General features: G+C 55.6%; 1 protein-coding gene across 2 annotated transcripts in view; it reads right to left on the minus strand.

Annotated features, from left to right (window-relative positions):
• LOC142908140 (pre-mRNA-splicing factor syf2-like) overlaps window positions 1-25,798 on the minus strand; it is a 60,155-nt gene that overhangs the window by 5,459 nt on the left and 28,898 nt on the right. Inside the window, exons 4-6 of one of the 2 annotated variants that reach the window (XM_076058406.1) lie at window positions 12,048-12,165; window positions 7,738-7,828; window positions 680-778 (exon numbers count right to left, since the gene is read on the minus strand). In XM_076058406.1, coding sequence (XP_075914521.1) covers window positions 680-778; window positions 7,738-7,828; window positions 12,048-12,165 — 308 coding nt within the window. The other variant, XM_076058405.1, reaches the window with a different exon arrangement.

Consider the following 25,798-nt stretch of genomic DNA (forward strand, 5'->3'; position numbering starts at 1 on the left):
TCCTTGTGTCTCCCTGTCTCTCTGCGTGTCTCCCCGTGTCTCCCAGTGTCTCCCAGTGTCTCCCCGTGTCTCCCCGTGTCTCCCCGTGTCTCCCAGTGTCTCCCATGTGTCTCCCCATGTCTCCCACGTGTCTCACAGTGTCTCCCACCCAGTGTCTCTCAGTGTCTCCCCGTGTCTCCTTGTGTCTCCCTGTCTCTCTGCGTGTCTCCCCGTGTCTCCTTGTGTCTCCCTGTCTCTCTGCGTTTCTCCCAGTGTCTCCCCTGTCTCCCACGTGTCTCCCCGTGTCCCCCCGTGTCCCCCAGTGTCTCCCCGTGTCTCCTACGTGTCTCCCAGTGTCTCCCAGTGTCTCCCCGTGTCTCCCCGTGTCCCCCCGTGTCTCCCAGTGTCTCCCCGTGTCTCGCCAGTGTCTCCCAGTGTCTCCCCGTGTGTCCCCGTGTCTCCCAGTGTCTCCCAGTGTCTCCCTGTCTCTCTGCGCGTCTCCCCGTGTCTCCCCGTGTCTCCCAGTGTCTCCCCGTGTCTCCCAGTGTCTCCCAGTGTCTCCCTGTCTCTCTGCGCGTCTCCCCGTGTCTCCCAGTGTCTCCCAGTGTCTCCCCGTGTCTCCCTGTCTCTCAGTGTCTCCCCAGTGTCTCCCCGTGTCTCCCCGTGTCTCCCCGTGTCTCCCCGTGTCTCCCTGTCTCACTGTTTTTCGACGTCTGTCACCATGCGGCTAATCGCGTCCTCGGACGGACGGTGAGATCCGTGGGACAGGCTGTCCGCAGTTGGGAACAAATCTTCTCCACTGTGGGAGACACACGGAGAGACACGGTGAGACACGGGGAGACACGATGAGACACGGTGAGACACGGGGAGACACACGGTGAGAGAGACACGGGGAGACACGGGGAGAGAGACACGGTGAGAACCGTGGGACAGGCTGTCCGCAGTTGGGAACAAATCTTCTCCACTGTGGGACACACGGAGAGAGACACGGTGAGAGACAGAGACACATGGTGAGAGACACACGGTGAGAGAGACACGGGGAGACACGGGGAGAGAGACACGGTGAGATCCGTGGGACAGGCTGTCCGCAGTTGGGAACAAATCTTCTCCACTGTGGGAGACACACGGAGAGAGACACGGGGAGACACGGGGAGACACGATGAGACACGGTGAGACACGGGGAGACACACGGTGAGAGAGACACGGGGAGACACAGGGTGAGAGAGACACGGTGAGAGAGACACGGGGAGACACGGGGAGAGAGACACGGTGAGAGAGACACGGGGAGACACGGGGAGAGAGAGACACGGTGAGACACGGGGAGACACGGTGAGACACGGGGAGACACGGGGAGACACAGGGTGAGAGAGACACGGTGAGACACGGGGAGACACGGTGAGACACGGGGAGACACGGTGAGACACACAGTGAGACACATGGTGAGAGACACACGGTGAGAGAGACACGGGGAGACACGGGGAGAGAGACACGGTGAGAGAGACACGGGGAGACACGGGGAGAGAGAGACACGGTGAGACACGGGGAGAGAGAGACACGGTGGGACACGGAGACACGGTGAGACACACGGTGAGACACACGGTGAGACACGGAGACACGGTGAGACACACGGTGAGACACGGAGACACGGTGAGACACACGGTGAGACACGGGGAGACACGGAGACACGGTGAGACACACGGTGAGACACACGGTGAGACACACAGTGAGACACACAGTGAGACACACAGTGAGACACACACAGTGAGACACACAGTGAGACACACAGTGAGACACACAGTGAGACACACAGTGAGACACACAGTGAGACACACGGTGAGACACACAGTGAGACACACACAGTGAGACACACAGTGAGACACACAGTGAGACACACAGTGAGACACACACAGTGAGACACACAGTGAGACACACAGTGAGACACACACAGTGAGACACACAGTGAGACACACAGTGAGACACACAGTGAGACACACAGTGAGACACACAGTGAGACACACGGTGAGACACACAGTGAGACACACACAGTGAGACACACAGTGAGACACACGGTGAGACACACAGTGAGACACACAGTGAGACACACGGTGAGACACACAGTGAGACACACAGTGAGACACACAGTGAGACACACAGTGAGACACACAGTGAGACACACAGTGAGACACACAGTGAGACACAGTGAGACACACAGTGAGACACACGGTGAGACACACAGTGAGACACACAGTGAGACACACAGTGAGACACACAGTGAGACACACGGTGAGACACACAGTGAGACACACAGTGAGACACACAGTGAGACAAACAGTGAGACACACACAGTGAGACACACAGTGAGACACACAGTGAGACACACAGTGAGACACTGAGACACACAGTGAGACACACGGTGAGACACACGGTGAGACACACAGTGAGACACACAGTGAGACACACAGTGAGACACAGTGAGACACACAGGGAGACAGACAGGGAGACACAGTGAGACACACAGTGAGACAGTGAGACACACGGTGAGACACACAGTGAGACACACAGTGAGACACACAGTGAGACACACAGTGAGACACACAGTGAGACACACAGTGAGACACACGGTGAGACACACGGTGAGACACACGGTGAGACACACGGTGAGACACACACAGTGAGACACACGGTGAGACACACAGTGAGACACACAGTGAGACACACAGTGAGACACACAGTGAGACAGTGAGACACACAGTGAGACACAGAGTGAGACACACAGTGAGACACACAGTGAGACACACAGTGAGACACACAGTGAGACACACACAGTGAGACACACAGTGAGACACACAGTGAGACACACGGTGAGACACACAGTGAGACACACAGTGAGACACACGGTGAGACACACAGTGAGACACACAGTGAGACACACGGTGAGACACACAGTGAGACACACGGTGAGACACACAGTGAGACACACGGTGAGACACACAGTGAGACACACAGTGAGACACACAGTGAGACACACAGTGAGACACACGGTGAGACACACAGTGAGACACACAGTGAGACACACAGTGAGACACACAGTGAGACACACAGTGAGACACACAGTGAGACACACAGTGAGACACACAGTGAGACACACAGTGAGACACACAGAGAGACACACAGTGAGACACACAGTGAGACACACAGTGAGACACACAGTGAGACACACGGTGAGACACACAGTGAGACACACAGAGACACAGTGAGACACACAGTGAGACACACAGTGAGACACACGGTGAGACACACAGTGAGACACACAGTGAGACACACAGTGAGACACACAGTGAGACACACAGTGAGACACACACAGTGAGACACAGTGAGACACACAGTGAGACACACAGTGAGACACACAGTGAGACACACGGTGAGACACACAGTGAGACACACAGTGAGACACACGGTGAGACACACAGTGAGACACACAGTGAGACACACAGTGAGACACACAGGGAGACACACAGTGAGACACACAGTGAGACACACAGTGAGACACACAGTGAGACACACAGTGAGACACACACAGTGAGACACACAGTGAGACACACGGTGAGACACACAGTGAGACACACAGTGAGACACAGTGAGACACACAGTGAGACACACAGTGAGACACACGGTGAGACACACAGTGAGACACACAGTGAGACACACAGTGAGACACACAGTGAGACACTCAGTGAGACACACAGTGAGACAGTGAGACACACGGTGAGACACACAGTGAGACACACGGTGAGACACACAGTGAGACACACAGTGAGACACACAGTGAGACACACGGTGAGACACACAGTGAGACACACAGTGAGACACACAGTGAGACACACAGTGAGACACACAGTGGGACACACAGTGAGACACACAGTGAGACACACGGTGAGACACAGAGTGAGACACACAGTGAGACACACGGTGAGACACACAGTGAGACACAGAGTGAGACACACAGTGAGACACACAGTGAGACACACACAGTGAGACACACACAGTGAGACACAGTGAGACACACAGTGAGACACACAGTGAGACACACAGTGAGACACACGGTGAGACACACAGTGAGACACACGGTGAGACACACAGTGAGACACACAGTGAGACACACGGTGAGACAGGGAGACACACAGTGAGACACACAGTGAGACACACAGTGAGACACACAGTGAGACACACGGTGAGACACACAGTGAGACACACAGTGAGACACACGGTGAGACACACGGTGAGACACACAGTGAGACACACAGTGAGACACAGGGTGAGACACACGGTGAGACACACGGTGAGACACACAGTGAGACACACAGTGAGACACACGGTGAGACACACAGTGAGACACACAGTGAGACACACGGTGAGACACACGGTGAGACACACAGTGAGACACACAGTGAGACACACAGTGAGACACACAGTGAGACACACAGTGAGACACACAGTGAGACACACAGTGAGACACAGGGTGAGACACACAGTGAGACACACGGTGAGACACACAGTGAGACACACAGTGAGACACACGGTGAGACACAGGGTGAGACACAGGGTGAGACACACAGTGAGACACACGGTGAGACACACAGTGAGACACACGGTGAGACACACGGTGAGACAGGGAGACACACGGTGAGACACACAGTGAGACACACGGTGAGACACACAGTGAGACACACGGTGAGACACACAGTGAGACACACGGTGAGACACACAGTGAGACACACAGTGAGACACACAGTGAGACACAGTGAGACACACAGTGAGACACACAGTGAGACACACAGTGAGACACACGGTGAGACACAGTGAGACACACAGTGAGACACACGGTGAGACACACAGTGAGACACACAGTGAGACACACAGTGAGACACAGAGAGACACACAGTGAGACACACAGTGAGACACACGGTGAGACACACAGTGAGACACACAGTGAGACACACAGTGAGACACACAGTGAGACACACAGTGAGACACACGGTGAGACACAGGGTGAGACACACAGTGAGACACACAGTGAGACACACACAGTGAGACACACGGTGAGACACACAGTGAGACACACGGTGAGACACACAGTGAGACACACAGTGAGACACACAGTGAGACACACAGTGAGACACACAGTGAGACACACAGTGAGACACACAGTGAGACACACAGTGAGACACAGGGTGAGACACACAGTGAGACACACAGTGAGACACACGGTGAGACACACAGTGAGACACACAGTGAGACACACAGTGAGACACACAGTGAGACACACAGTGAGACACACAGTGAGACACACAGTGAGACACAGAGACACACAGTGAGACACACAGTGAGACACACAGTGAGACACACGGTGAGACACACAGTGAGACACACAGTGAGACACACAGTGAGACACACAGTGAGACACAGAGACACACAGTGAGACACACAGTGAGACACACAGTGAGACACACGGTGAGACACACAGTGAGACACACAGTGAGACACACAGTGAGACACACGGTGAGACACAGTGAGACACACAGTGAGACACACAGTGAGACACACGGTGAGACACACGGTGAGACACACAGTGAGACACACAGTGAGACACACAGTGAGACACACGGTGAGACACTGAGACACACAGTGAGACACTGAGACACAGGGTGAGACACACAGTGAGACACACGGTGAGACACACAGTGAGACACACAGTGAGACACAGTGAGACACACAGTGAGACACACAGTGAGACACACAGTGAGACACACAGTGAGACACACGGTGAGACACACAGTGAGACACACAGTGAGACACACGGTGAGACACACAGTGAGACACACAGTGAGACACACAGTGAGACACACAGTGAGACACACAGTGAGACACACAGTGAGACACACAGTGAGACACACAGTGAGACACACGGTGAGACACACAGTGAGACACAGTGAGACAGTGAGACAGTGAGACACAGAGTGAGACACACAGAGACACACAGTGAGACACACAGTGAGACACACGGTGAGACACACGGTGAGACACACAGTGAGACACACAGTGAGACACACAGTGAGACACACAGTGAGACACAGGGTGAGACACACAGTGAGACACACAGTGAGACACAGGGTGAGACACACAGTGAGACACACAGTGAGACACACAGTGAGACACACAGTGAGACACACAGTGAGACACACAGTGAGACACACGGTGAGACACACAGTGAGACACACAGTGAGACACAGGGTGAGACACACGGTGAGACACACAGTGAGACACAGAGTGAGACACACAGTGAGACACACAGTGAGACACAGGGTGAGACACACGGTGAGACACACAGTGAGACACACAGTGAGACACACAGTGAGACACACAGTGAGACACACAGTGAGACACAGAGACACACAGTGAGACACACAGTGAGACAGTGAGACACACAGTGAGACACAGTGAGACACACAGTGAGACACACAGTGAGACACACGGTGAGACACACAGTGAGACACACGGTGAGACACACGGTGAGACACACAGTGAGACACACAGTGAGACACACGGTGAGACACACAGTGAGACACACAGTGAGACACACAGTGAGACACACAGTGAGACACTGAGACACACGGTGAGACACACAGTGAGACACACAGTGAGACACACAGTGAGACACACAGTGAGACACACGGTGAGACACACAGTGAGACACACAGTGAGACACACAGTGAGACACACAGTGAGACACACAGTGAGACACACGGTGAGACACACGGTGAGACACACAGTGAGACACACGGTGAGACACACAGTGAGACACACGGTGAGACACACAGTGAGACACACAGTGAGACACACGGTGAGACACACAGTGAGACACACGGTGAGACACACAGTGAGACACAGAGTGAGACACACGGTGAGACACGGTGAGACAGACAGTGAGACACACAGTGAGACACACGGTGAGACACACAGTGAGACACACGGTGAGACACACAGTGAGACACAGGGTGAGACACACAGTGAGACACACAGTGAGACACACAGTGAGACACACAGTGAGACACACAGTGAGACACACAGTGAGACACACAGTGAGACACACGGTGAGACACACAGTGAGACACACGGTGAGACACACAGTGAGACACAGGGAGACACACGGTGAGACACACAGTGAGACACACGGTGAGACACGGTGAGACAGACAGGGAGACAGACAGGGAGACAGACAGGGAGACAGACAGGGAGACAGACACGGAGACACACAGTGAGACACAGGGAGACACACAGGGAGACAGACAGGGAGACAGACACAGAGACACACGGTGAGACACACAGGGAGACACACAGGGAGACAGACAGTGAGACACACAGTGAGACAGACAGGGAGACACAGGGAGACAGACAGGGAGACAGACAGGGAGACAGACACAGAGACACACGGTGAGACACACAGGGAGACACACAGGGAGACAGACAGTGAGACACAGGAAGACACAGCGAGACACACAGTGAGACACAGGGAGACACACGGTGAGAGACTCAGTGAGAGACACACGGTGAGACACGGTGAGAGACAGAGACACACAGTGAGACACACGGTGAGACACACAGTGAGACACAGTGAGACACACAGTGAGACACACAGGGAGACAGACAGGGAGACAGACAGGGAGACAGACACGGAGCGTGTCCGCCCCGTGTACTCACGCTCGCTCCCTCTGAGTGCGGTACTCCTCCAGGTCTGGCTTGATCTGCCTCACGAGTCTCTGGTACTGCCGCTCCTGAGCAGCACTATAGTCTGTGGGAGACACGGGGACAGGGTGAGACACGGGGAGACACGGGGGAGACACGGGGGAGACACGGGGGAGACACGGGGGAGACACGGAGGAGGAGACAGGTCTGGCTTGATCTGCCTCACGAGTCTCTGGTACTGCCGCTCCTGAGCAGCACTATAGTCTGTGGGAGACACGGGGACAGGGTGAGACACGGGGGAGACACGGGGACAGGGTGAGACACGGGGGAGACACGGAGGAGGAGACACGGAGGAGGAGACAGGTCTGGCTTGATCTGCCTCACGAGTCTCTGGTACTGCCGCTCCTGAGCAGCACTATAGTCTGTGGGAGACACAGGGAGACACGGGGAGACACGGGGGAGACACGGGGAGACACGGGGACAGGGGGAGACACGGGGAGACACGGGGACAGGGTGAGACACGGGGGAGACACGGGGGAGACACGGGGACAGGGTGAGACACGGGGAGACACGGGGAGACACGGGGACAGGGTGAGACACGGGGGAGACACGGGGGAGACACGGGGGAGACACGGGGAGACACGGGGGAGACACGGGGAGACACGGGGACAGGGGGAGACACGGGGGAGACACGGGGGAGACACGGAGGAGGAGACAGGTCTGGCTTGATCTGCCTCACCAGTCTCTGGTACTGCCGCTCCTGAGCAGCACTATAGTCTGTGGGAGACACGGGGAGACACGGGGACAGGGTGAGACACGGGGGAGACACGGGGGAGACACGGGGGAGACACGGGGGAGACACGGGGGAGACACGGAGGAGGAGACACGGAGGAGGAGACAGGTCTGGCTTGATCTGCCTCACGAGTCTCTGGTACTGCCGCTCCTGAGCAGCACTATAGTCTGTGGGAGACACAGGGAGACACGGGGACAGGGTGAGACACGGGGGAGACACGGGGACAGGGGAGACACGGGGACAGGGGAGACACGGGGAGAGAGACACGGGGAGACACGGGGACAGGGGGAGACACGGGGACAGAGACACGGGGAGACACGGGGACAGGGGGAGACACGGGGACAGGGTGAGACACGGGGAGACACGGGGACAGGGGAGACACGGGGACAGGGTGAGACACGGGGAGACACGGGGACAGGGGGAGACACGGGGACAGGGGAGACACGGGGAGACACGGGGGAGACACGGGGACAGGGTGAGACACGGGGAGACACGGGGACAGGGGGAGACACGGGGACAGGGTGAGACACGGGGAGACACGGGGACAGGGGGAGACACGGGGACAGGGGAGACACGGGGAGACACGGGGGAGACACGGGGACAGGGGGAGACACGGGGACAGGGGAGACACGGGGAGAGAGACACGGGGAGACACGGGGACAGGGGGAGACACGGGGACAGAGACACGGGGAGACACGGGGACAGGGGGAGACACGGGGACAGGGTGAGACACGGGGAGACACGGGGACAGGGGAGACACGGGGACAGGGTGAGACACGGGGAGACACGGGGACAGGGGGAGACACGGGGACAGGGGAGACACGGGGAGACACGGGGGAGACACGGGGACAGGGTGAGACACGGGGAGACACGGGGACAGGGGGAGACACGGGGACAGGGGGAGACACGGGGACAGGGTGAGACACGGGGAGACACGGGGACAGGATGAGACACGGGGGAGACACGGGGACAGGGTGAGACACGGGGGAGACACGGGGACAGGGGAGACACGGGGACAGGGTGAGACACGGGGGAGACACGGGGGAGACACGGGGAGACACGGGGACAGGGGGAGACACGGGGAGACACGGGGAGACACGGGGGAGACACGGGGAGAGGGGGAGACACGGAGAGACACGGGGACAGGGGGACAGGGGGAGACACGGGGGAGACACGGGGGAGACACGGGGACAGGGGGAGACACGGGGACACGGGGAGGGAGACACGGGGGGGGAGACACGGGGGGGGAGACACGGGGGAGACACGGGGAGAGACACGGGGAGACACGGGGGAGACACGGGGACGGGGGAGACACGGGGGAGACACGGGGGAGACACGGGGGGGGAGACACGGGGACACGGGGGAGACACGGGGACAGGGTGACAGGGGGAGACACGGGGACAGGGGGAGACACGGGGGGTGAGACACGGGGGGGGAGACACGGGGACAGGGGGAGACACGGGGACAGGGGGAGACACGGGGACAGGGGGAGACACGGGGACAGGGGGAGACACGGGGAGACACGGGGACAGGGGGAGACACGGGGACAGGGGGAGACACGGGGACGGGGGAGACACGGGGGAGACACGGGGGGAGACACGGGGACACGGGGACAGGGTGACAGGGGGAGACACGGGGGGGGAGATACGGGGGAGACACGGGGACAGGGGGAGACACGGGGACAGAGAAACGGGGACACGGGAGACACGGGGGAGACACGGGGGGGGAGACACGGGGGGGGAGACACGGGGGAGACACGGGGGAGACACGGGGACAGGGGGAGACACGGGGGAGACACAGGGACAGGGGGAGACACGGGGGGGGAGACACGGGGGAGACACGGGGACAGGGGGAGACACGGGGACAGGGGGAGACACGGGGAGACATGGGGACAGGGGGAGACACGGGGGGGGGAGACACGGGGATACGGGGACAGGGAGGGAGACAGAGAGACACGGGGGAGACATTCGGTGTACAAGGTACAGAGTAAGATTGTGTATTGACAATTACATAACATACAGAACATACAATGTAACATACAACATAACATACTACATAACATACTACATAACATAACATACAACATAACATACAGAACATACAACATAACATACTACATAACATACATAACATACAGAACATACAACGTAACATACTACATAACATACAGAACATACATAACATACAAAACATAACATACAGAACATACAACGTAACATACTACGTAACATAACATACAACATAACATACAGAACATACAACGTAACATACTACATAACATACAGAACATACTACATAACATACTACATAACATACTACACAACATACAATGTAACACAACATACAACACAACATACAACACAACATACAATGTAACACAACATACAACACAACATACAATGTAACACAACATACAACACAACATACAATGTAACACAACATACAACACAACATACAATGTAACACAACATACAACATACAACACAACATACAATGTAACACAACATACAACACAACATACAATGTAACACAACATACAACATACAACACAACATACAACACAACATACAACACAACATACAACACACAACATACAACACAACATACAACATACAACACAACATACAATGTCCATTGCCTGTGTGCGAGTGTTAACTGAAAAAAATCCGGAATCCAGATTTCCCCGGCGATCCGCCACCACGTTGTGCACCGGCTGAGCCGTGAAGCGAACTGAGAATCCGGGATCCGGATTTCCCAGCGATCCGCCACCACGTTGTGTTGTAAAGCCACCTGAGAATCCGGGATCCGGATTTCCCCGGCGATCCGCCCACCACGTTGTGCACCGGCTGAGTTTTAAAGCAATCCGAGAATCCGGAATCCGGATTTCCCGGCGATCCGCCCACCACATTGTGTTGTAAAGCCACCTGAGAATCCGGAATCCGGATTCCTCGGCGATCCGCCCACCACGTTGTGCACCGGCTGAGTTTTAAAGCAATCCGAGAATCCGGAATCCGGATTTCCCGGCGATCCGCCCACCACATTGTGTTGTAAAGCCACCTGAGAATCCGGAATCCGGATTCCTCGGCGATCCGCCCACCACGTTGTGCACCGGCTGAGCTGTAAAGCCATTTAAGAATCCGGAATCCGGATTTCCCCGGCGATCCGCCCACCACGTTGTGAACCGGCTGAGTTGTGAAGCCATCCGAGAATCCGGAATCCGGATTTCCCCGGCGATCCGCCACCACGTTGTGTTGTAAAGCCACCTGAGAATCCGGAATCCGGATTCCCCTGGCGATCCGCCCACCACGTTGTGCACCGGCTGAGTTTTAAAGCAATCCAAGAATCCGGAATCCGGATTTCCCGGCGATCCGCCCACCACGTTTGTGCACTGGCTGAGTTTTAAAGCAATCCGAGAATCCGGAATCCGGATTTCCCCGGCGATCCGCCACCACGTTGTGTTGTAAAGCCACCTGAGAATCCGGGATCCGGATTCTCCGGGCGATCTATCCACCACGTTGTGTTGTAAAGCCACCTGAGAATCCGGGATCCGGATTCCTCTTCCGCTTCTTCCGCTCCCAGCGGTCGGCATCCTCGGCGCTGGTCGCCAGCAGCTGCTGCCTCTCGAAATCCTCGCCCTGAGCCTCACACTCCTAGCAGGGGGACAGGGGGACAGGGAGACACAGAGACACGGAGACACTCCTAGCAGGGGGACAGGGGGACAGGGAGACACAGTGAGACAGTGAGACACAGAGACACAGTGACACAGTGAGACACAGAGACACGGGGAGACACAGAGACACAGTGAGACACAGTGAGACACAGAGACACTCCTAGCAGGGGGACAGGGGGACAGGGAGACACAGAGACACAGTGAGACACAGGGAGACAGTGAGACAGAGACACAGGGAGACACAGAGACACAGTGAGACACAGTGAGACACAGAGACACACAGTGAGACACAGAGACACAGAGACACTCCTAGCAGGGGGACAGGGGGACAGGGAGACACAGTGAGACAGTGAGACACAGAGACACAGTGACACAGTGAGACACAGAGACACGGGGAGACACAGAGAGACACAGTGAGACACACGGGGACACAGTGAGACACAGAGACACAGAGACACGGGGAGACACAGAGACACTCCTAGCAGGGGGACAGGGGGACAGGGAGACAGTGAGACATGGAGACACAGAGACACAGAGACACGGGGACAGAGACACAGTGAGACACAGTGAGACACAGAGACACAGAGACACTCCTAGCAGGGGGACAGGGGGACAGGGAGACATGGAGACAGAGACACAGAGACACAGAGACACTCCTAGCAGGGGGACAGGGGGACAGGGAGACATGGAGACAGAGACACAGAGACACAGAGACACTCCTAGCAGGGGGACAGGGGGACAGGGAGACAGTGAGACAGAGACACAGGGAGACACAGAGACACAGAGACACTCCTAGCAGGGGGACAGGGGGACAGGGAGACAGTGAGACAGAGACACAGGGAGACACAGAGACACAGAGACACTCCTAGCAGGGGGACAGGGGGACAGGGAGACACAGAGACACAGTGAGACACGGGGACAGGGAGACAGTGAGACAGAGACACAGGGAGACACAGAGACACTCCTAGCAGGGGGACAGGGGGACAGGGAGACAGTGAGACAGAGACACAGGGAGACACAGAGACACAGAGACACTCCTAGCAGGGGACAGGGGGACAGGGAGACACAGAGACACAGTGAGACACGGGGACAGGGAGACAGTGAGACAGAGACACAGGGAGACACAGTGAGACACAGAGACACTCCTAGCAGGGGGACAGGGGGACAGGGAGACACAGAGACACAGTGAGACACGGGGACAGGGAGACAGTGAGACAGAGACACAGTGAGACACAGTGAGACACAGAGACACTCCTAGCAGGGGGACAGGGGGACAGGGAGACACAGAGACACAGTGAGACACGGGGACAGGGAGACAGTGAGACAGAGACACAGGGAGACACAGAGACACAGAGACACTCCTAGCAGGGGGACAGGGGGACAGGGAGACAGTGAGACAGAGACACAGTGAGACACAGTGAGACACAGTGAGACACAGAGACACAGTGAGACACAGAGACACGGGGAGACACAGAGAGACACAGTGAGACACAGAGACACTCCTAGCAGGGGGACAGAGACACAGGGAGACAGTGAGACAGAGACACAGTGACACAGAGACACTGTGAGACACGGGGACAGAGACACAGTGAGACACGGGGACACAGAGACACGGGGACACAGTGAGACACAGAGACACAGAGACACAGAGACACAGTGAGACACAGAGACACTCCTAGCACGGAGACAGAGACACAGCGACACAGAGACACAGTGAGACACAGAGACACAGTGAGACACGGGGACACAGAGACACAGAGACACAGTGAGACACGGGGACAGGGAGACAGTGAGACAGAGACACAGGGAGACACAGAGACACAGAGACACAGAGACACTCCTAGCAGGGGGACAGGGGGACAGGGAGACACAGAGACACAGTGAGACACGGGGACAGGGAGACAGTGAGACAGAGACACAGGGAGACACAGAGACACAGAGACACTCCTAGCAGGGGGACAGGGGGACAGGGAGACAGTGAGACAGAGACACAGTGAGACACAGTGAGACACAGTGAGACACAGAGACACAGTGAGACACAGAGACACGGGGAGACACAGAGAGACACAGTGAGACACAGAGACACTCCTAGCAGGGGGACAGAGACACAGGGAGACAGTGAGACAGAGACACAGTGACACAGAGACACTGTGAGACACGGGGACAGAGACACAGTGAGACACGGGGACACAGAGACACGGGGACACAGTGAGACACAGAGACACAGAGACACAGAGACACAGTGAGACACAGAGACACTCCTAGCACGGAGACAGAGACACAGCGACACAGAGACACAGTGAGACACAGAGACACAGTGAGACACGGGGACACAGAGACACAGAGACACAGTGAGACACGGGGACAGGGAGACAGTGAGACAGAGACACAGGGAGACACAGAGACACAGAGACACAGACACACGGGGACACAGTGAGACACAGAGACACAGTGAGACACAGTGAGACACAGAGACACAGAGACACTCCTAGCACGGAGACAGAGACACAGCGACACAGAGACACAGTGAGACACAGAGACACAGTGAGACACGGGGACACAGAGACACGGGGAGACACAGAGACACTCCTAGCAGGGGGACAGGGGGACAGGGAGACAGTGAGACAGAGACACAGGGAGACACAGAGACACAGAGACACTCCTAGCAGGGGGACAGGGGGACAGGGAGACAGTGAGACATGGAGACACAGGGAGACACAGAGACACAGAGACACAGAGACACTCCTAGCAGGGGGACAGGGGGACAGGGAGACACAGAGACACAGTGAGACACGGGGACAGGGAGACAGTGAGACAGAGACACAGGGAGACACAGAGACACAGAGACACAGACACACGGGGACACAGTGAGACACAGAGACACAGTGAGACACAGTGAGACACAGAGACACACAGTGAGACACAGAGACACAGAGACACTCCTAGCACGGGGACAGAGACACAGGGAGACACAGAGACACAGAGACACTCCTAGCACGGGGACAGAGACACAGAGACACACGGGGACAGAGACACAGTGAGACACGGGGACACAGAGACACGGGGAGACACAGAGACACTCCTAGCAGGGGGACAGGGGGACAGGGAGACAGTGAGACATGGAGACACAGAGACACAGGGAGACAGTGAGACAGAGACACAGTGAGACACAGAGACACGGGGACACGGAGACAGAGACACAGAGACACAGTGAGACACAGTGAGACACAGGGAGACACAGTGAGACACAGAGACACAGAGACACTCCTAGCACGGGGACAGGGGGACAGGGAGACAGTGAGACATGGAGACACAGAGACACAGGGAGACAGTGAGACAGAGACACAGTGAGACACAGAGACACTCCTAGCAGGGGGACAGGGGGACAGGGAGACAGTGAGACAGAGACACAGTGAGACACAGTGAGACACAGTGAGACACAGAGACACGGGGAGACAGAGAGACACAGTGAGACACACGGGGACACAGTGAGACACGGGGACACAGAGACACGGGGAGACACAGAGACACTCCTAGCAGGGGGACAGGGGGACAGGGAGACAGTGAGACATGGAGACACAGAGACACAGGGAGACAGTGAGACAGAGACACAGTGAGACACAGAGACACGGGGACACGGAGACAGAGACACAGAGACACAGTGAGACACAGTGAGACACAGGGAGACACAGGGAGACAGTGAGACACAGAGACACAGAGACACTCCTAGCACGGGGACAGAGACACAGGGAGACACAGAGACACACGGGGACAGAGACACAGTGAGACACAGAGACACAGAGACACGGGGACACAGTGAGACACAGAGACACAGAGACACGGGGAGACACAGAGACACAGAGAGACACTCCTAGCACGGAGACAGAGACACAGAGACACAGTGAGACACAGTGAGACACACGGGGACACAGAGACACGGGGACAGAGACACAGTGAGACACAGTGAGACACAGGGAGACACAGAGACACAGTGAGACACGGGGACACAGAGACACAGAGACACGGGGAGACACAGAGACACAGAGACACTCCTAGCAGGGGGACAGAGACACAGAGACACAGTGAGACAGAGACACAGTGAGACACAGAGACACAGTGAGACACGGGGACACAGAGACACGGGGACAGAGACACAGAGACACAGTGAGACACAGGGAGACACAGAGACACAGAGACACTCCTAGCACGGGGACAGAGACACAGGGAGACAGTGAGACACAGAGACACGGGGACACAGTGAGACACAGAGACACAGTGAGACACAGAGACACAGAGACACTCCTAGCACGGAGACAGAGACACAGAGACACAGTGAGACACAGAGACACTCCTAGCACGGGGACAGAGACACAGGGAGACAGTGAGACACAGAGACACAGAGCCACTCCTAGCACGGGGACAGAGACACAGAGACACAGAGAGACTCCTAGCACGGGGACAGAGACACAGAGAGACACGGGGAGACACGGAGACACAGAGACACAGAGACAGAGACACGGGGACAGAGACACACAGAGACACGGGGACAGAGACACGGGGAGACACTCCTAGCACGGAGACAGAGACACAGAGACACAGTGAGACACAGAGACACGGGGACACGGCGACAGAGACACAGTGAGACACGGAGACACAGAGACACGGGGACAGAGACACGGGGATAGAGACACAGAGACACGGGGAGACACTCCTAGCACGGAGACAGAGACACAGAGAGACACAGAGACACGGGGAGACACGGGGACACAGAGACACTCCTAGCACGGGGACAGAGACACAGTGAGACACAGAGACATGGGGAGACACGGGGACAGAGACACAGAGACACAGAGACACGGGGACACGGGGACACAGTGAGACACAGAGACACAGTGAGACACAGTGAGACACAGAGACACAGAGACACTCCTAGCACGGGGACAGAGACACAGGGAGACACAGGGAGACACAGTGAGACACAGAGACACAGAGACACTCCTAGCACGGGGACAGTGACACAGTGAGACAGTGAGACACAGAGACACAGGGAGACACAGAGACACAGTGAGACACAGAGACACAGAGACACGGGGACACACGGGGAGACACGGGGACAGAGACACAGAGACACTCCTAGCACGGGGACAGAGACACAGAGACACAGAGACACGGGGACAGACACAGAGACACGGGGAGACACGGGGACAGACACAGAGACACGGGGACAGAGACACAGAGACACAGAGACACGGGGAGACACAGAGACACACGGGGACAGAGACACAGAGACACGGGGAGACACAGAGACACACGGGGACAGAGACACAGAGACACGGTGAGACACGGGGAGACACGGGGAGACACGGGGACAGAGACACTCCAAGCACGAGGACAGAGACACAGAGACACGGGGAGACACGGGGACAGAGACACTCCTAGCACGGGGACAGAGACACGGGGAGACACGGGGAGAGAGACACGGGGAGACACGGGGAGACACGGGGAGAGAGAGACACAGGGAGACAGGGGGAGAGACACGGGGAGACACGGGGAGACACGGGGGAGACACGGGGAGAGAGAGACACAGGGAGACACGGTGAGACAGGGGGAGAGACACGGGGAGACACGGGGGAGACACGGGGAGAGACACGGGGAGAGACACGGGGAGACACGGGGAGACACGGGGAGACACGGGGGAGACACGGGAGAGACACGGGGGAGGCACGGGGAGACACGGGGGAGACACGGGGAGAGAGAGACACAGGGAGACACGGTGAGACACGGGGAGACACGGGGAGACACGGGGAGACACAGCGAGACACGGGGAGACACGGGGGAGACACGGGGAGACACGGGGAGACACGGGGAGAGAGAGACACACGGAGACACGGGGAGACACGGGGGAGACACGGGGAGACACGGGGGAGACACGGGGAGACACGGGGGAGACACGGGGAGACACGGGGAGACACGGGGAGACACGGGGAGAGAGAGACACAGGGAGACACGGGGAGAGAGAGACACAGGGAGACACGGTGAGACAGGGGGAGAGACACGGGGAGACACGGGGAGAGACACGGGGAAAGAGAGACACAGGGAGACACGGTGAGACAGGGGGAGAGACACGGGGAGACACGGGAGAGACACGGGGAGAGAGAGACACGAGGGAGACACGGTGAGACACGGGGAGACACGGGGAGACACGGGGAGAGAGAGACACAGGGAGAAACGGTGAGACAGGGGGAGAGACACGGGGAGACACGGGGGAGACACGGGGAGAGAGAGACACGAGGGAGACACGGTGAGACACGGGGGAGACACGGGGGAGACACGGGGGAGACACGGGGGAGACACGGGGAGAGAGAGACACAGTGAGACACGGTGAGACACGGGGGAGACACGGGGAGACACGGGGAGACACGGGGGAGACACGGGGAGAGAGAGACACAGGGAGACAGACACGGGGAGACACGGGGAGACACGGAGGCATCGACAGGGTGAGTATCAAACCCACGACCTCCTGTATACCAGGCAAGGTAGTTCACATCTCCCACACCCAGTTGAATGAGTGGGGGTGGTGTGTGTGACTGTGTGTGTGACTGTGTGTGACTGTGTGTGTGTGTGTGTGACTGTGTGTGACAGTGTGTGACTGTGTGTGTGTGACAGTGTGTGACTGTGTGTGTGTGACAGTGTGTGTGTGTGTGACAGTGTGTGTGACTGTGTGTGTGTGACAGTGTGTGACTGTGTGTGTGTGTGACGGTGTGTGTGTGTGTGACTGTGTGTGTGTGTGTGACAGTGTGTGTGTGTGACTGTGTGTGTGTGACAGTGTGTGTGACAGTGTGTGACTGTGTGTGTGTGTGACAGTGTGTGACTGTGTGTGTGTGTGACTGTGTGACAGTGTGTGACTGTGTGTGTGTGACTGTGTGTGTGACTGTGTGTGTGTGACAGTGTGTGTGTGTGTGACTGTGTGTGTGTGACAGTGTGTGTGACAGTGTGTGACTGTGTGTGTGTGACTGTGTGTGACAGTGTGTGACTGTGTGTGACTGTGTGTGTGTGACTGTGTGTGTGACTGTGTGTGTGACAGTGTGTGTGACTGTGTGACTGTGTGTGTGACTGCGTGTGTGTGACTGTGTGTGTGTGTGACAGTGTGTGACTGTGTGTGTGACAGTGTGTGACTGTGTGTGTGTGTCTGTGTGAGTGTGACTGTGTGAGTGTGACTGTGTGTGACTGTGTGCGTGACTGTGTGTGTGTGTGACTGTGTGTGTGTGACTGTGTGTAAGTGTGACTGTGTAAGTGTGACTGTGTGTGTGTGACTGTGTGTGTGTGTGACTGTGTGTAAGTGTGACTGTGTAAGTGTGACTGTGTAAGTGTGACTGTGTGTGTGTGACTGTGTGTGTGTGACTGTATGAGACTGTATGTGTGTGACTGTGTGTGTGTGACTGTGTGTGTGTGACTGTGTGTGTGACTGTGTATGTGTGTGACTGTGTGTGTGTGTGACTGTGTGTGTGTGTGACTGTGTGTGTGACTGTGTGACTGTGTAAGTGTGACTGTGTAAGTGTGACTGTGTATGTGTGTGACTGTATGTGACTGTGTGTGACTGTGTGAGACTGTGAGTGACATTTCAGGCTGAGTGGACCTGTCTGTGTGTGTGTGACTGTGTGTAAGTGTGACTGTGTGACAGACTGTGTGTGTGACTGTGTGTGACTGTGTGTGTGTGTGACTGTGTGTAAGTGAGACTGTGAGTGACATTTCAGGCTGAGTGGACCTGTCTGTGACTGTGTGACTGTGTGTGTGACTGTGTGTGACTGTGTGTGTGTGTGACTGTGAGTGTGACTGTGTGAGTGACATTTCAGGCCGAGTGGACCTGTCTGTGACTGTGTGACTGTGTGTGTGAGACTGTGTGTGTGACTGTGTGTGTGTGTGACTGTGTGTGTGACTGTGTGTGACTGTGTGTGTGACTGTGTGTGTGACTGTGTGTGTGGCTGTGTGTGTGACTGTGTGTGTGACTGTGTGTGTGACTGTGTGTGTGTGACTGTGTGTGTGACTGTGTGTGTGACTGTGTGAGTGACATTTCAGGCCGAGTGGACCTGTCTGTGACTGTGTGTGTGTGACTGTGTGTGACTGTGTGTGTGACTGTGTATGTGACTGTGTGACTGTGTAAGTGAGACTGTGTATGTGTGTGACTGTGTGACTGTGTAAGTGAGACTGTGTATGTATGTGACTGTGTGTGTGACTGTGTGACTGTGTAAGTGAGACTGTGTATGTATGTGACTGTGTGTGTGACTGTGTGACTGTGTAAGTGAGACTGTGTATGTGTGTGACTGTGTGTGTGACTGTGTGACTGTGTGAGTGTGACTGTGAGTGACATTTCAGGCTGAGTGGACCTGTCTGTGACTGTGTGTGTGTGACTGTGTGTGTGACTGTGAGTGACTGTGTGTAAGTGTGTGTAACTGTGTGTGTGTGTGACTGTGTGTGTGTGTGTGACTGTGTGTGAGACTGTGTGTGTGACTGTGTGAGACTGTGTGTGTGACTGTAAGTGTGACTGTGAGTGACATTTCAGGCTGAGTGGACCTGTCTGTGACTGTGTGACTGTGTGTGTGTGACTGTGTGACTGTATGTGACAGTCTGTGTGACTGTGTGTGTGTGACTGTGTGTGTGTGACTGTGTGTAAGTGTGACTGTGAGTGACATTTCAGGCTGAGTGGACCTGTCTGTGACTGTGTGTGTGTGACTGTGTGTGTGACTGTGAGTGACTGTGTGTAAGTGTGTGTGACTGTGTGTGTGTGTGACTGTGTGTGTGTGTGTGTGACTGTGTGTGAGACTGTGTGTGTGACTGTGTGAGACTGTGTGTGTGACTGTAAGTGTGACTGTGAGTGACATTTCAGGCTGAGTGGACCTGTCTGTGACTGTGTGACAGTGTGACTGTGTGTATGTGACTGTGTGACTGTGTAAGTGAGACTGTGTGTGTGACTGTGTGTGTGACTGTGTGTGTGACTGTGTGTGACATTTCAGGCTGAGTGGACCTGTCTGTGACTGTGTGACTGTGTGTAAGTGTGACTGTGTGTGTGTGTGACTGTGTGTGTGACTGTGTGTATGTGACTGTGTGTGTGACTGTGTGTGACTGTGTAAGTGTGACTGTGAGTGACATTTCAGGCTGAGTGGACCTGTCTGTGACTGTGTGACTGTGTGTGTGTGACTGTGTGACTGTATGTGACAGTCTGTGTGACTGTGTGTGTGTGACTATGTGTGTGTGACTGTGTGTAAGTGTGACTGTGAGTGACATTTCAGGCTGAGTGGACCTGTCTGTGACTGTGTGTGTGTGACAGTGTGACTGTGTGTGTGACTGTGAGTGACATTTCAGGCTGAGTGGACCTGTCTGTGACTGTGTGTGTGACTGTGTGACTGTGTGTGTGACTGTGAGTGACATTTCAGGCTGAGTGGACCTGTCTGTGACTGTGTGACTGTCTGTGACTGTGTGTATGTGACTGTGTGTGTGTGACTGTGTGTGACTGTGTGTGTGACTGTGAGACTGTGTGTGTGTGTGTGACTGTGTGTGACTGTGTGTGTGTGACTGTGTGTGTGTGACTGTGTGTGACTGTGTGTGTGTGACTGTGTGTAAGTGTGACTGTGTGAGTGACATTTCAGGCCGAGTGGACCTGTCTGTGACTGTGTGTGTGTGACTGTGTGTGTGACTGTGTGTGTGTGTGTGACTGTGTGTGTGTGACTGTGTGTGACTGTGTATGTGTGTGACTGTGTGTGACTGTAAGTGTGACTGTGTGACTGTGTGTGTGACTGTGTGAGTGACTGTGTGAGTGACATTTCAGGCTGAGTGGACCTGTCTGTCACTGTGTGTGTGTGACTGTGTGTGACTGTGTGACTGTGTGACTGTGTGTGTGTGACTGTATGTGTGACTGTGTATGTGACTGTGAGTGACATTTCAGGCTGAGTGGACCTGTCTGTGACTGTGTGACTGTGTGTGTGTGTGACTGTGTAAGTGAGACTGTGTGTGTGTATGTGTGTGTATGTGACTGTGTGTATGTGACTGTGTGAGTGACATTTCAGGCTGAGTGGACCTGTCTGTGTGTGTGTGACTGTAAGTGTGACTGTGAGTGACATTTCAGGCTGAGTGGACCTGTCTGTGACTGTGTGTGTGACTGTGTGTGACTGTGTGTGTGACTGTGTGTGTGTGTGACTGTGTGTGTGTGTGACTGTGTGTGTGACTGTGTAAGTGAGACTGTGTGACAGTGTGACTGTGTGACAGTGTGTATGTGTGAGACTGTGTATGTATGTGACTGTGTGACTGTGAGTGACATTTCAGGCTGAGTGGACCTGTCTGTGACTGTGTGTGTGTGACTGTGTGTGTGTGACTTGTGTGTGTGTGTGACTCTGTGTGTGTGAGACTGTGTGTGTGACTGTGTGTGTGACTGTGTGTGTGACTGTGTGTGACTGTGTAAGTGAGACTGTGTATGTATGTGACTGTAAGTGTGACTGTGTGAGTGACATTTCAGGCTGAGTGGACCTGTCTGTGTGTGTGTGACTGTGTGACTGTGTGAGTGACATTTCAGGCTGAGTGGACCTGTCTGTGTGTGTGTGACTGTAAGTGTGACTGTGAGACTGTGTGTGTGACTGTAAGTGTGACTGTGAGTGACATTTCAGGCTGAGTGGACCTGTCTGTGTGTGTGACTGTGTGTATGTGACTGTGAGTGACATTTCAGGCTGAGTGGACCTGTCTGCGACTGTGTGACTGTGTGTGTGTGTGACTGTGTAAGTGAGACTGTGTGTGACTGTGTGTGTGTGTGACTGTGTGTATGTGACTGTGAGTGACATTTCAGGCTGAGTGGACCTGTCTGTGACGGCAAAACAACCCCCTACCTCCTCGCGGTGCCGGACGGGCAACTCTGTCGTGGACAGTGCTGTGGGGGGAGTTCCAATTTTGATTGGCTCCTCCCCTCATGGCATATGTGTCCACCACAGGGGCTAAACGGGGGCTCTGGACGGGTGCGAGGGGCTGGTAACCCCTCCACCTTCAATTAATTACCACAAAACCACGAATTAAAGTGAAATATGTAACAACTAAGCTTGTGCCGGAGGCCCCGGGGGGCCAGGCGTCTATGACGTCTCCTGGCCAAACCCCAATTGGCGGAGCCAGGAGATTGAATACCTACCCTCGGGGCTACTCCAGAAACAACGAAAAGCCACTACGGGTGGCCACGTGGAATGTTCGAACGCTCACTGCAGAGGAGAGGCTGCCACTCCTCTGTCGGGAGCTGGACCGGTACCGCCTGGATCTATGCGGCATTCAGGAGGTCCGGTGGACCGGCTCTGGCTCCTGCCACCATGAGGGGTGGACAGTCCTCTACTCGGGGCAGCAGACTGCCAAACAACAGGGTGTGGGTCTTCTTTTGAACAAAAGAATGAAGGGGGCGTGGGAGCGTGGCGGTGAGGTGTGGGAAGCTGTAAGCCCCAGGCTACTTTGGGCTCGCCTTCCCATCAACCGGAGGCGAGGAATGGTGGTCGTGGTTACTTATGCCCCCACCGAAGACGAACATCCGTGGAGGGATGCAGGCAAAGCCGATGAGTCAGATGCCTTCTATGACCTCCTGTCACAGGTGCTGGCTAAAGTGGCCCCTCGGGATAGAGTCATCATGTTGGGTGACTTCAATGCCCGAGTTGGTCATGATACTGGCACCTGGTCTGGAGTGATTGGAGGGCATGGGCCAGATCAGCTCAATAACAACGGTAGGAGGCTGCTAGATTTTTGTGCAGCCCATGGGCTTGTAATTACCAACACGCTGTTCCGGCATCGGCGCATCCACACAACATCATGGATGCATGCCGGGTCCAAGCAAGAACATCTGCTGGACTACATAGTGACGGACCAGCGAATGCGAGCCCATGTCCTTGACACCAGGACCTACCGTGGAGCTGATCTGCCCTCTGACCATCGACTAGTCATCTGTAAGATGCGCCTGCCATTCTTCCACTCCGGTGGTGGGTGTACACCCAGGACCCCATTCCAACCTAAAGTGGCCTGGTCTCAGTTATCTGATGAAAGTTGCAAGCGAGAATTTCATCATCGCTTGCGGCTGGGATTGGCATCGTCCCCGACTCCTCCTGATGTCGAGGGTAAATGGGCGAGGTTTAGGACTGTGACTCATGCAGCTGCAATGGCTGCTTTGGGTACGCGGTCCAGACCTCCCCAGACACCCTGGATGACAGAGGAGTTGTTCAGGATGGTTGAGAAAAAGCGACAGGCCCACTGTCATCGGCTACAGAATCCCACGTCAGAGAATGAGGAGGCTTACCGCAGCCTTCGCTCGGAGGTTCGGAGAGCCGTGAGGCGCTGCAAGGATGGGTGGTGGTCGCGGGTTGCTGAGGAGATGGAGTCTGCCTCAGTGGCCCGTGATCACAAATCGCTATTTAACTCCATCAAAAAAGTAACCTGCAGCGCCACACCTATTACCATCATTAGGGGAAAAAACGGTGATCCAATTTCCGACCCCCAGGAACAGGTTCGCAGATTTGCTGAGCATTTCTGTGAGGTCCTGGGGGAGGGAAAATCCCTCAGCCAGGAAAACATCGTGGCACAAAGTGAGGATGACCCTGCTGAGGCTGCGGTGCCTCAAATATTGGATGAAGTCACCCCCTGTGAGTGGCTGGCTGAGGTGCCATCTGCTGAGGAAGTATTGAAGGCGATCCGGAGTCTGAGACCAGGAAAGGCAGCGGGCAGAGATGATCTCCCAAGCGAAATGCTGAGGGAGGGTGGCGTTTGTGCACAGACTGCCCTATATGACATCATAACAACAGTCTGGACCACTGGACGGGTTCCGCAGGATTGGAAGGATGCCCTGGTGGTCCCCCTTTTTAAGAAGGGGGACCGCACAGACTGTAACAACTACAGGGGCATCTCACTCCTCAGTGTGCCGGGAAAGGTCCTGGCAAGGATTATTCAGCATCGCCTTGCCAGGCACGCTGAGGAGAGGCTTGCGGAGCCCCAATGCGGTTTCAGGAAAGGGCGGTCCTGCACAGATGCCATATTTTCTGTCCGTCTGCTACAGCAGAGGTGTAGGGAATTCCAACAAGACCTACATCTCTGCTTTATTGACCTGGTCAAGGCCTATGATACCATCAGTAGGCCTGGGCTCTGGGTCGTTCTTCGTGCTTTTGGAGTACCTGACCCTCTGCTCACGATCATTAAGGACCTTCATGATGGTGAGCGGGCCCGGGTAAAACTACGTGGCCGGGAGTCAGAGCCATTCCCTGTACACCTTGGGGTGCGACAGGGATGTCCTCTGGCTCCCACATTATTTAACATCTATTTTGACCACGTAGTTCGTGAAGCCTTCAATAGCTGTACCGGGGGAATCTCCATATGGTACAGATATAATGGGAGGCTAATCGATGCCCGGGTGCGGTCAAGGGATGGCTCCCTATTGCTCAACCACGTTATGTATGCTGATGACTTGGTAATAGCTGCTCAGTCAGAGGAGGAGTTGGAGACGCTGCTGCTGAGACTGGAGCGTGCCACTAAGAGGTGGGGCCTTACCATCAGCCCCACCAAAACTAAGCACCTGCCTGGGTATTTTGTACCATCGGACACTCCACCCCCACAAC

This window comes from Petromyzon marinus, assembly GCF_048934315.1.
Source record: "Petromyzon marinus isolate PM22_M1 ecotype Great Lakes invasive population chromosome 73 unlocalized genomic scaffold, UKy_Petmar_22M1.pri1.0 chr73_unloc.4, whole genome shotgun sequence".
Taxonomy (NCBI): Eukaryota; Metazoa; Chordata; class Hyperoartia; order Petromyzontiformes; family Petromyzontidae; genus Petromyzon; species Petromyzon marinus.